At 40.8% G+C, this 13,755-nt stretch overlaps 1 protein-coding gene across 1 annotated transcript in view; it reads left to right on the top strand.

Moving 5' to 3' along the window:
• The window catches only part of ARHGAP24 (Rho GTPase activating protein 24), a 173,871-nt gene that overhangs the window by 27,427 nt on the left and 132,689 nt on the right, over positions 1–13,755 (top strand). Inside the window, exon 2 of the mRNA XM_008933745.2 lies at positions 13,223–13,310. Within this exon, the coding sequence (XP_008931993.2) occupies positions 13,223–13,310 (88 nt within the window). The remainder of the gene's footprint in view (positions 1–13,222; positions 13,311–13,755) is intronic.

Raw genomic sequence — 13,755 nt, 5'->3', positions numbered from 1 at the left:
GCTGATTTGACATATTTGCCCTGTGCTTTCACTTTCAAGAAAACAAACATGCAGTAGAAATAAACGTGCATCTAGAAGTCCTTAAAAATTCAGGAGCTGTCTCTCTTTCAAAAAAGCAGATTCCAGAATGTTGACAACAGATGACTGGTATGAACTATTTTTTTCTTAATAGCTGGAAGAAAGGCCCCTTTTCAACAATAACTCCAGGCAGGGAGCAGTCCTGTGGCCAGAATATTAGTGTGTTTGCCAGAAAACCTGGAGCTTTGTTTCTGTTCACCTGCTGTGTAAACTTTACTTCGTTTCTCCTCTTGCATAAACTGCAGTTCGTCCTCTGCTTTTGTAAAGGCTACTGTGGTTTCTCCCGCAGACCGTGAAGACCTTCATGGTCATTTATATTTTGATAACTCATTAAAATAGCAACATGGAATCTAAGGTATTTTTATTAATATAGTTGGAACAGAGCAGCTGCTACAGTGCAGTTAATAATGTTGGCCTCCAGTCACCCTGAATCCATTTTTACCCTGGACTATCTGGCACTCTGCAAAATACGCCCTCCTCAACAGGTCTGCAGGAAGCTTGTCACACTGCCTTCTGGAAAAGCATATAAATGATGGTTTGATATTTAAGTATGTAAACCTATAAAAAGCTGTAATAAACCCAAGTACACTCAGTTATTCTTGCTGTACATTTACAGAATGTTGTAAAATACCTTTGGTGTTATTCAGAGAAGTGAGTAAAAATCTAGATTATGATAGTCTTATTTACTCTCAGTGAAGTAAATGCTATTTTGAGACAGCATAATCTTGAAAAATATTAACTATTTTTAAAAGATAACTTTAATTCAAAAGGTCAGCTTCCCTGCAGTCCCTGGTAAGGTCCAGGAGCAAGTCCTTCTGGAGTCTTTTGCATACAGAGGGAGCAGCTGTATTAGCTCAGCTTCATTAAGGCTTTGGATATAGTCTCCAGTAGTGTCCTTACAGCCAAACTCCTGAGATAAAAGCTGGAAAAGTGGACCTTTTTCCTATGGTTACCTTTTGAGTATAGCCCCATCCAGCCTGTTAACCTGTGACTGTGATTTTTCGTCATGCACCTTGTAAATTCCTCCTGGAGTAGCAAATTGGCCTCTCTGTCCTGGCTGTCAAAAGTACCGGAGGGATGTCCAAGGGGAAAGAGTAGGTCAATTAAACTAGCAGTGAGAGGATATGTTTGTGGTGGCCCTTACGTGGTTTTTGCATTATCCTGGGTTGGTTTTGTGATCCACATCAGTTCATGGATTTGCCGTGACTTGGAATAGCACTGAATGCAGGTCGTGCAAGTTGAAGCCAAAAAACCCTCACCCAAATGTGTGCAAGCAGAATTGCAGAAATGTGCATGTGTTCTGCATAACTGAGCTGATCTAGGGCTCTTGTGATCCACTGGTACTTGACTTGACCCAAACCAACTCCTACCTAGCCCTGCCTTGATTTTGTAGTTATTTAAACTGGGAGATATCTGACACCTTTTCTTACATAGCTAATAATTTAAGCATTGTCCTCAAAAAACATACTATTAGTACAGTAATAAGACAAATAAGAAACTGCTAGATCTCATGCAAAAGCTATACAAATATGGGATTCAGATCAGTTATAAAGATGAGAAACTATCCGAGAACTCCAGTTTTAAAATGGAAAGAGTATCACAGAATGAATGAAGCAGATTAAGATGCAGAACTAAAAGTAAGACCTGGAAATATCTACTGTACACAAATAGTACCGCTGGAGAAATAATTTGTAGTCAGGGAATCAGAGTTTTCCAGTTGTGTTAATTGCTTAGATGGCATCTATTTTGTGTAAATAGCACAAAAGACATGACCCTAGTCTCCCTGAAACAGGATCAGTGTTAATTAATGTAATCCTTTAAACAAGGAACAACATAGTATCTTACCCAAATGTCAGAAAGCTAAATGAGCATATGCATATTAATTTGTGTCATTGTGGTATTTGTATAGTGCAGTAGCACTTTTAAGTTGTACTCCTAAAACATTTACTATGTAGATGAAATCTAAACAACGTATAGATGTTAAAACAACAAGCAATATAGGCATTTGAAAACCTAGCAAAAAATAGATAACCTTTGCCATTAACCTCAGATTTTTTCCATGTGAAACTACAGTTTTTTCTTCCAATAAAAAACTGCAAGATGATAATTTGTATAAGACAGGTGGACTCCAGTGGAGTGTTCTTCCTAGACAAAAGCTAACAAGAATATTAGTACAGGAGAAGAAGAAACAACTTCAGTGGAATGGTGTTCCTGTTTCCATGTGTCCCTCTGCCATCTTTTTTATGCTGTAAAAGTTGCACTTTATGTGTAATTTCTAGGAAATCTGCAGCAACTTCAACCTTTCCTGCATTCTGACATGGAAATTAACTGTCCGAGGTGGGATGCTTGGCCATATATAGCTTTCCTGGAAAAAAAACCCTCTGTGTGTTGGGGTTGGAAAGGATTTTACTTCTCAAATTCAACATGGAAGTCATAAAACAAAAAAACCAAAACTGAACAAACTGATTTGAACAAACTTTTCTCAAAGCAAGAGCAGTTCTGTGTTAATTATTCCTGATAAAAACTTGTCTTTATCTGTGTTTGAAGTGTTTAAGGGCTGAAGACTTCAGTCTCTCAAGGCTGTGCTCTCCAGCTGTTTAATATTTCTTCTCCTGTTCACACTAGACCTAGAGAACAAAGGTGGGTTTTGTGTATTTAAAAATTATATCTTTAATTTGATTTTTCAATTTAAAATCCCAATATTGTCCCTTTAGTAGTCTTTATAAGAGCAGAGTAGTATAATCTGTCAAAACCAAGACAGTTACAAGATAAGCTGATAAGAAATGCTGAAGAAAGAGCTGGGAGGGGGAAAATATAATGATCCTAAATGAGAAACTTTGAAAGTGGCAGATTACTTCTGATGGTCAGAAGCAGTCTGACCTTTGCTTGGTATACACTTCCCTCCATAAGGAAATCTGGAGGGCATTAGCAGTTCTGGTCACTCTAAATATTTGTCTTTCTGTCATGGACTGTATTCTAATCCTTTCCATCAACTGTGGGAATTAAACCAAATAGAATGTATAAATGATATCCACTCAACCCTTGGCCCTAAGGCAACTGGTGTGCAGTGACCACTGGTTGCCCACCTTTTCAAACTAAGAAAAGAAACCAAGATGAAATAAAAAGTTTAGGTTTACGGTCTTTTTTTTTTCTTTGTCGTCCCTCTGAATCTTACACTGAAAAACATTTAGTTCAGTATTTAATGACTGACTGGATTTAACCTGCTCAATCATATATACAATCATTAAGTCATTTAAGCTGGGAAAGACCTCTAAGGTCATCTAAGAGCCCAACCAAAACCTAACGCTGCCAAGTCCACCACCAAACTGTGTCCCTAAGTGCCACATTTACATGTCTATTAAATGGCTCCAGGGATAATGAGTCTTCCACTTCCCTGGGCAGCCTGTTCCAATGTTTGACAACTCTTTCGGTGAAGAAATTTCTCCCAATATTCAATATCAACTTCCTCTGGCACAACTTGAGGCCATTTCCTCTTATCTCTGTTACTAAGGAGAAGAGACCTTGCTATACCTTGCTACAGCCTCTTTTCTAGTTGTAAAGAGCAATAAGGGCTCCCCTGAGCCTCCTTTTCTCCAGGATAAACAGCCCCAGCTCCCTCAGCCACTCCTCATAGGACTTACCCTCCAGACCCTTCACCAGCTCCATTGCCTTTCTCTGGACTTGCTCCAGCACCTCAGTGTCTTTCTTGTAGTGAGGTTCTAGAACTGGACAGAGCACTTGAGGTATGGCCTCACCAGTGCCGAGGACAGGGGGACAATCACTGCCCTGGTCCTGCTGGCCAAACTGTCTTTCATACAGACCAGGATACCCTTGGCCTTCTTGGCCACCTGGGCACACAGTGATGGCTCATGTTCAGCTGCTGTGGACCAGCACCTCCAGGTCCTTTTCCACTGGGCAGCTTTCCAACCACTCTTCCCCAGCCTGTCGCCTCCCTGGGTTGTTGTGACCCAAGGACAGGAGCCGGCTCGTGGCCTTGTTGAATCTCATACAGTCGGCCTCGGCCCATCAATTCAGCTTGTCCGGATCCTTCTGCCAAGTTTTCCTACTCTCCAGCAGATCAACACCACTTGTCACTGGCTGCCAGCTGGTTTTAACTCCATTTACCACCAGTCTCTGTGCTCAGCCACCCAGCCAGTTTTTTAACCCAGTGAAGAGTGTACCTGTCCATGCCATGAGCAGCCAGTTTCTCCAGGAGAATATTGTGGGAAATGGTGTCAAAGGCTTTACTAATGTCTTAGATGAATATCCACAGTCATTTCCTTGTCCTTGGCTGATCCAAAGAAAGGATTGAGTACCTCAGCCTTTTCCTCATCCTTTGTCACTATGTTTCGCCCCATGTCCACTAACAGATGGAGATGATTCTTAGCCCTGCAAACATTTTTACTGTCTTTTACAGCAGTATCCAGATTAAGTTCTGGTTGGGCTTTGACCCTTATAATTTACTCCCTGCATAACCTCACCACATCCTTGCAGTCCTCCTGAGTTACCTTCCCCTTCTTTTAAAGGTCATAAAGTCTCTTTCTTTTTCCCTAAGTTCCACCCTAAGCTCTGTCTGCAACCATGCTGGTCTTCTTGCCCACCAGCTTGCCCTTCAGCACATGGGGACAGTCTGCTTCTGCATCTTTAAGATTTCCTCCTTGAAGAATGTCTAGCCTTTCTGAACTGCTTTGCCCTTCAGGACCGTCTCACAAGGGACTCTGTCAACCAGACTCCCGAACAGGCTGAAGTCTCTCTCACAGTGTTGCTGAATCTGTCCAGACTGTCACTGGAGAGCTCTGGATATAAATGAGAGGTCATACTTGAAGTTTTCCCCTTGTCAAATATTATCCTTTTGGGGAATAATTACATTGTTTTGACCTAGATGTTCTCAGGACTAGAAGTCAGTAAATTTCCTTTGTGAAAGGGATCTGTAAAGCAAGACTTGGTCCTTTGTGTTCTGGTGCTTTATTGGCTTTTTTTCCCTTGGGAAAATAATTTTAGCTAATAATAAGCTGAATTTCCTATTGACCAGAGCTACTGGAAGTAAAATGTTTCTTGTAGTAAAAATCTTCTGTAGTAATTCAGTAGTGCCCAGTTCCATTGTTGCCTGTTGATCAAAATTGTATGATCGTTGTGAAGGCTAATTTCATCAAAATATCACTTTGTCCATGTAATAATGACCTAAGCTTGTATTCCTGAGTCCTTAAACTCAATGTAGTGTCCGAATTTATTTACACATCTCCTTTTTCTTTGCCTCTGGAAAATACCAGGGGTCCTTTCTGTCAGCAATATGGCAATTGCAGAGTGTGTTCCTCAGGAAGGCGTCTTACGCTGTAGAGCTCCTGCAACATCTCCCGGCCTCTGAACCCCGTGACGTGTCCTGTTCTCTTAACTGAGCTCAGTCCCATCATACCTGTCACACCTATCACAGTCCTAAATACTCCTTCTGGAAGTGCTTGTGTGAGAGCAGATGCACACCATGCCTTCGTGCCCCAGGTAACCCTCAAGAGCGTTCCTCATGAATTGGCTCACCCCCTGTAATTATCTCCCCGGCTCCTTATATCCCATTGTGACAAAGTGGGGAAAGGAAAGCAAAATCTCTGTGTGAGGAACAGTGTTTCTCACAAAAGCTAGTGATCTATAATTGAATAAGCTCATTCATTAGGAAGAAGCCAGGAGAGAGTGGGTAAAATAGAGATGTTAAAGCTTCTCTAGATGCCACAAAAAATCTGCTTTAGAAAGGAATGCTGCTTCATACTAATCCAAGATCTGTCTGAAACTCTTTAAAATAGCAGGCAGAATTTAGAGGTGGGAAGAGAGCATGTTAAGTTTTACTTTCAAATATAAGGACAAGGTTGATGCTGGAAAACAGATTCAGAAAGAGGAAAAAAAGCTTTCAAAAACTTCAGACATTGTCTCAGACATGGTCAGGAAATGGCCAGTCTTCTGTCTTGCCCTTACTAGAGAAATGAAAACCATAGGCATATATGGATCTAGCCTCTGGGTTTAGGCAAACTTAATTTTTTTGTGGTGTTAGTAGCTTAACTTGGTATGATCTTGCTCTTGTGGAACAAGCAAGGGAATTTTTTCTAGTGGCTGCTCAAGCCAAGACTGCTTCATTCTCAAGGAAAGAAGATACTCTCAAGCATGGAGAGGCACTCAACCATTAAGTGAAATGTCCAGCAGGAGAGAAAGATAGAAGAATCTTTAAAGAAGCTGTAATGACATTGTGGTAAAACTGTCATCTCTGTCTCTCATGTCAGAATAAACGTTTTGGTGCTCAATGTCCAGCAAACGGCATATATGGTATTCACCACCACACAGGTGAATTTACTTCTTTTTTTGGGAACATTAAGCTATGGGGTGGGTTTGGACCTTTCTTTAGGTAAAGGAAAAAATCTCCTTTATGTTCCTGTTTGTGGAGTTTCTGAGAACTAAACCAACAATTCTCATTCTTCAACAGAAACACTCTAGAAATGTTTTAACATAGTGGGACAAGAAAATGTCAAATGCAATAGAATTTATGCCAGAAAAATGTATGCTGTGTATTGGCTTAATTTTATCCAACCAACTCTTTTTTTTTTTTTTTTTTTTGCTAATTCCTCTGTTGTTTACTGTGTTTATTCCTGGCTTGTTACATACCCCCTAAAATCTGAATAGTTGCCCCCTCCCAGCCCCCCTGTTGTTCTCTCCTTGTGAATATTGTAAAGCTGTAAATGCTGCAATAACTGCAAGACAAAGACTGTATCACCCCCTGCGGTAATTGTGCCTCTTCCAGAGCTTTGGTTCCTTGAGTGGTATAAAAATCCACTCTTAGAACAAAAATGAAAAAATCTTATTCTCTTACAATTAAAAAAACCCCATTATCTTATAATTATAGCTTGTATTTACTTTTTAATTGTCCCACTATCATCATGTATGCTAGAAAACCTGACATTACATGTATATAACAGTGACAATTCTGTACAAGCAGTAAAACTTGTCTGCATGTAGTGTTTACCAATAAGATTTTAAACCCTGAATGTACATGGAGGGTAAGAGATCTCTGGACAAAAAATACTTCCTGTTTAAACTGAAGAACAATACTTTTATAACTAGTGATTATTAGTCAGAATATTGATAAATGCTTCAGTTGAAGTTACAACCTTGGAGGCCTTTTAGGTCTACTTGTGGTAACCACCCTTTGCCCAGCTAGAGGCAGCCAAGGCAGCTCTGCCTCAGCACTGATCCAGGGTTTGGAGCCAGCTGGTGAACTTGCTCAGGCCCCAGTTTTGAAATACAACTATCTCTGCAGAGGCAGTTAAATGAAAGGGCTGGCTTTCAGAGTTGCTCTGCCCTTTGGCAGCAAGTGATTTTACTGGGATCTTGGAAATGCATTGTAATGGTGGAAACGAGTAGAAATTTTAAAAAAGTTACTACGTTCAAACTGCTTTTAGTGAACACAGTGCAAGTTTCATTATTGACCTCAGTATAAGTGGATTTCTGCCTGTGCTGTAAATTTTTCTCCTCACCTCATGTCTGTAGGCTCCTGACAGTGCAAAGATGTATTTTTGTGATAGTTTAAAAGCAAAAACAGTAATGTGAGGAACGAGGATTTGTTAACTGGTAACAACTGATAACAACTTGTGTATTCACTTTATCCTTCTCTGCCGTGCATCACTTGTTTATGAATTCACAGTACATGTACACAGCTGTATATACATGTAGAAATATACTTGTATATATGTATGAGGTGTATTAGTTAATTTAGGCTGATTAACAGGCTTCTCCGTGAAATACACTGGGTGCCTTTCAGGCTGCGACCTTGAAAATACTAGTGATGTTCAGGGAATTATCCACTAAATGTGGTGTTTTTTCAGTTTGAGATGCCATCTGAGTTGAAGTGCACCGTTGTTCTTAAGTAGGACAATTAAGACTTTCCAGAAACAGCACAGTGACAAAAGAAACCACAGAACACTGCTGCATTGTGTGTGGCGGTGAGTCATACGGAAGACACATGTCCCCAGAGATGCTTTCTGCCTCTTCATCCTCCCCATCAGCTGCCTCTTTCCTGGCTGATGATCTTCCTCCCTCTCTGGGAGCTGATGCTTTTTTACCCCGTCCTCCCTCTCTGAGCCAACCTTTTCTAAGAGCTGAGGAGGTATTTAGTCTGACACCACTGAGGGAGGGGGAGGGCTTGGCGTGGGGGGTAACACTTGATAATGGGCTGCAGATCTTAGCACTATTTCTGAGGACTTTTTTTTCCCCCCGACGGACACAGTCCAGCTGATTTGGGAACCTTTCTTGCCGAGAGGCATGAATAGCTGGGTTGTGTTTGTTCAGCGGCTGCACTTTGGCAGGGATAAAACCCTGGGAGCTGCTGCCAAACCTGCACAGCCACTTCTGTGCTGTGGTTAACCTGTTAACCAACCTCTAGTAGCAGGCATAGAGGAAGAAGCTACATGAAGATCCTCTATGTTAATTGAAAGTAATAGGGAAAAAAAAAATCTTGGGAAAAGTTTTCCACGAAACGAGAAAAACAGATATGTAAATGCAGCACCTGTCTTTGAAAGTCAAAGTAGAATTCAGTGAATCAAAGCTGGAAAGGAAAGAAGATATAACTGCTGGTACTGTGTACTTCTAAAGTAACTTTCTAAAGGCTGGCAGGACAAACTACGAGCAAGCAAATAGACCAATTAAGCCTTTGGGAACTGTATTAGAATAAATCCTGAAAACATTATTTTGCCAAGAAAGCAGTAATTTCCTCATGTATCTACATGCTTTATGAGTAAATCCATCCAGAGACACTGAAAATCATATATTTGACTTTGTAGTTGCCAGTCAGCATCTTAAAAGCATTTCTTGGAGAAAACCTGGTACCTCTTGGACACAGGTTGTAAGACTGCTTCAGAAAATGAAGTTCAGATGAGGCTGGAAAAAGTAGTGGAGCAGAATGAGAAAGAGGCACAGGGTTGCTTCACTGTTGTGATGTGTTACACAGAGCGTGCAAAACAGAAATACCATCTGTCAGCTGGTCCTCATGAGGCACTTGTGCGGTGGCCATCCTGTCTCCTCTTCTGTGCTTCCTCACAAAGTCCAGCTGCTGAATGGTGCTGAAAGTGTTTTGGGGGACCAGCATGGGATAAAACATCTATTTGAGCAAGACCGCATCATGCTGTGACTCTGACATCAATCTACTTTGGATTATTCTTGCTGCACTACAGTATTTTGTCAGGCACTTTGTTAACAGAGTAGTAATTTTTCTTAAGTTGAAGACTTTTATATAAGCAGATATTTGATTTTAACAAGCATGTTGTTGCTCTGCTATTTAGGTGATCTTTGGTTTGAAGCAGTAGTACACTGTAGAAAAATCCATGTGTATGAGGACCTCCTTTGAAAGTGGGCTTGATGCTTGGTTAGGGAAAAGGCTGATGCTTCTTGAGCAACCCAAACTTCCCCTGCATGCTGAGTCATCCTGAATGCTCAGCTAGAGAAGCAGAACTGCCCTGCTAAGGACAGAAGTGCTGGAAATAAAAAAATAACTCAGGCATACCACAGCAGGAGCTCTGCAGAACGCTGCTGACCTGGTGGAGGCACAGCCCGCAAACAGAATGGCAGTGGGAGCGAGGAGGGACTTGTGTCAGGGCCACATTTTTCTCCATTTTTGCCACCCACTGGCACCGTGGTGGTTTTGCTTTTTTTTTTTTTTCCTTTTTTTTTTGAAAGCAGAATATTAATCTGGTCTAATCTGCAGTCTTGGGTTGAGATTTTTTTTCAAACAGTTTTGAATGAGCCGTAGAGTTTGATGTGGAGCAGTGTGAAGTTTTCTTATTATGGAACATTTACATGCGCTCATGCACCGACACCTAAGTCAAAACATGCATTTCCTCTGGAAATTACCTTCCTCTCTTATATGCAAAATACTGCCTTGTTAGGTGTCTAAGGCTATATAGTTGATCTTCTCTTACTTCCCCCTGAAATTAGATATTCAGGGTGAAAAACAGATGTTTAAATTGTTGAAGCTTTGCAGTTGATCACCTGGTCAGATTGGATAGTCTGGACTATCCAAGCTGAAAGGACAGGCCTAATGTTGCACCTTAAGGGCCCAGAAAGGCAATAGAGCAAGGGGACTGGCGGTGATGTGGGGACTGGGGACTCCCTCTCTATATGAAATATCCAGCAGCCAGGGCTGTGCCACATGAGGGACCACGGGGATTTTTTTTACACTACAGATGTGTGCCCTGAGCATCAGGGTGTTTTTGTGGAACACAGTGCCAGCTGCTGAGAAACTAAGCAAAGGGACACTCCACATAGCCTCAGTCCAATTATGTAGACAGCCACAAAACTTAGTGAGGGGGAAGTGTTGCTGTATGGTGACGGCAGAAAGCAGACAGAGTGGGAAGAGCTGCAGTTGCTCTCTTAGGCTTTCCCCCTAGGCTGGGCAACCCAGGTGCATGTTGTACAAACAAATCTATTTTCTTATTTTAAAAAAACTCACACATACAAATATATTTAAGTACTTCACGTGCACTGGTGTTTCCAACAATAGTACTGAAAATAGACAGTAAAATAAAACTGCCACTTGGGAACATGTTTGCTTTTTAGACCACAGAAGTATTCTGTATGGTGTTACTGTCAGGATTCCTTTTGTACTAACTTAGCTATTATGAGTGGCTTTACGTTTTAGTGGATGAAATAGATTTCACCTATAAAATGAAAATGCTAAGGTTAAAAATATTATAATAATTTTGTTAATATTATACGTTAAAAATATTATAACCATGTTCTCAAAAATTTGTCATTAAGACAGCTCACTGTTAATACTAAAAGGGTTTTACATCAAAGAATCAGAAAGCATCACATTGTAGTGAGACTGCAGCATGTCTGGTTGCTAATGAGTAGACAGCAAAGTTGAATACAGTTTTCATTTCCTGTCTCATAAATTGATTTTAGTTTACAGTGCTGTAGGCTAGGTCTCCTTAATTTTGTATTTTTGTTTAATTGGATAGCAAGACTTATAATTAGCTTAAATATGTTGTATGCCTTCACTGATGCGAGTTATCGAGCCAGTGAAATTTCACTGCAGTGTGAAGAGTGATCTGCTCATCTTGTGTGCTGGGTTGAGGTTTTTTTAGGTAAAACCACCTCAGTGTGAAAGTTAAAGTGGGGAAGATTATATCAGTCTTAATGGTCTATTACATGTGACAAAAATACATGTAGTTAAAAATGTTTTTTAGAGATTCTTCTTCCTGGTCTACCATTAATTCTCAGAAAAAATGTGTTCCTTATATTTGCTGGTTTTTTTCTAGGTGTTAACATGAGAAGTTGAACTAATTTGTGACTGATCTTTTACCGTTCATGTAATCATTTTTGTTTATGATATTATTCTTGCCTAATAAGGTATTTCACAGAAGGCTTTGGAATGTGACAACTATTAACAGGTGCTGCTTGTAGCAGGAATGAAGGAAAATAGCTCCTAGTACAGCTACTGGACCAAGGCACTTAATGCTTATAATACATTTGTATATGCAGTGAGAGGGGAAATCTGCCCACAACTGCTAACACTTGCTGCTAATACCAGTGCAGCAGAATGCTGTTCTGTTTCATGTTTTCAACAACAAGTATCATGGTGTTTAATGGAGGTGATTTTGTACGATCTGACAAAATACCTTTGCACCCTGTCTTTCTGTCTTTGGCTTCTCGTGATACACCGTGCCTGCTGGCAGACAGCCATGTACTGACAAGCTGATACAGGGCTTAGACTCCACATCAGCTGGTACAAATACTGATTTTGTGAAATGTTTGTGAGCTGTTTCTTCAGATGACTTTTTCCTGTTGGTTTGTAAGGCCTCCTTTGTGAGAAGGATACAGCATTCTAGTTGTCTTGACTTCCCACTAATTGTAAATGGTTCTGCTCCTGATGAAGGTTACAGGGATATCTTCAGGGCTGTTCAGAGAAAGGGTCTGACAGATATTTGGAAGTAGTCTTTGGTTGAAACTACTATGGAAAATGGTGTTCCATGTTGAACTCAATTATCCTTATGGGGATAAGGACCTTCCTTACTCAAGATACTCTTGTGTTTAAGCTGTGTAAGTTACAGAAGTTGTTTACTTTGGAGGTGGGGGCTCTGTTGTTCCGTAATTGTGGAATGTCAGTAGGTAGGTATTACCTCCCATTAACAGTGAGTGAGAACTTGTACCTAATGGAATTCCTAGGATGCCACTCCAAAAATTTACTCCTGGCTAGCCATCCCAACATAATTTCATTATGGACTGCCTGCTGACTGAGGTTGAAACAGTACTAGGAGGAGCTGTAATTTCTGAAAATGAAAAAGAACTCTCAGAGGAAAGGGGTGGTCTATCCATCCCATGCGTCAGTGGGACCAAAGGGGAGAGTGGGAGGGGAATAATGTCTTCAACACAGCCCCAGAAATATTTTGAGGGTTGCAGGGGTGGTTTTTGGTAACCAGTGTTACTAAATATGCTAAAATTCCCCACCTCCCCTCTCAAGTAGTAAAGTTGTGATAAAAGTGTTCAATGCCCCTCACAGAGATTATCCCACACCCATCTGCTTGTAGCAAATGCATCTTTGAACAGGACTGTGGCTGGCTGTGCCTACTGTGGCTTAGCACCAGCAGACCAGCACATTGCAGCCAGTGGGTGGAAGTGGGATGTTTTTCTCTGTACTGCTTCCCTGGGATGGTACAAAAGGACACAGAGCAGGAACTAGTTATCGACCCCACAAACTGAGGTTACTCTTCTGTCCACATATCCTTTGGCTCTAGCCAAGAAGGAAGCCTGGTTGGTAAGCTCACTTGCCTCATACATGCAACTTCGTAGTTTTTCACTAACCCTTTCTTTTAGTCTTGATTTTTCCCTACAGAACAGTGGAATATGTAGTATATGTGACAACTGCAAAAATCTGCATGGCATCAAATACCCAAGAGATTAAAAAAAACTAAAGCCATTATTGAATGCCTCAGTTAATTAAGGGATCTGTGATGTTGGCTTTTGGGATAATCCCTCCTCAATCTCACTTTGGAAGTCAGCTGCCCAGGTGCAACATCACAAATTCATATAACCAGGTCCAAAAGGAAGAAGCAGTAGGCTATCAGAAGCACAGTAGCAGTTTTAATTCCATGTTCATTGTTATTTTTTCCTTTAGGGTGCCATCTTTCTGCCTGGCAACAGAGTAATTGAGCATCCCTGCAATGAAGAAAGTCCAGGAAAATTCCTTTTTGAAGTTGTTCCAGGTAGGATATTCTACTCCATATGAAAAGTCTTTCAAGTTTGTCCTTAGTGACAAATGGCCACATCTGTTCTGCCAGAACAGAAGACGAAGGTGATTAATGATTCAATTTAAGGGAAAAAATAAATCGGTTAATTTGTTAATACATTCATTCATAATTTTTTCATTCACCCCCAGGCAGCACAGGAAAAGGATGTGTTTTTTATTTGTCAGTGTAAAGCATGATTGTTCACTGCAAGGGGCTGCACCACTGAGTGGCACAGTGACAGTTACAAGTGTGTTTTGTAATTATTTTAGATTATATTGGATGCTATGAAGTAGTGTGTCTTGTGGCAACAAAGGAATCTGTAACTTAGCATCAGCAGCTTATCACCGTAAGTCCTTAATGACATCAGGACCATCACTTAAGAGTGCTGTCTGGTTGCTGTGGGTGGATAAACAGATTGTAA

The sequence above is a fragment of the Manacus vitellinus genome, unplaced genomic scaffold (assembly GCF_001715985.3).
Source record: "Manacus vitellinus isolate BGI_N305 unplaced genomic scaffold, ASM171598v3 scaffold_0_pilon, whole genome shotgun sequence".
In the NCBI taxonomy this organism is placed as follows: Eukaryota; Metazoa; Chordata; class Aves; order Passeriformes; family Pipridae; genus Manacus; species Manacus vitellinus.
Note: the sequence above shows the minus strand (reverse complement) of the source record. Positions and strands in the feature narration are given on the sequence as shown.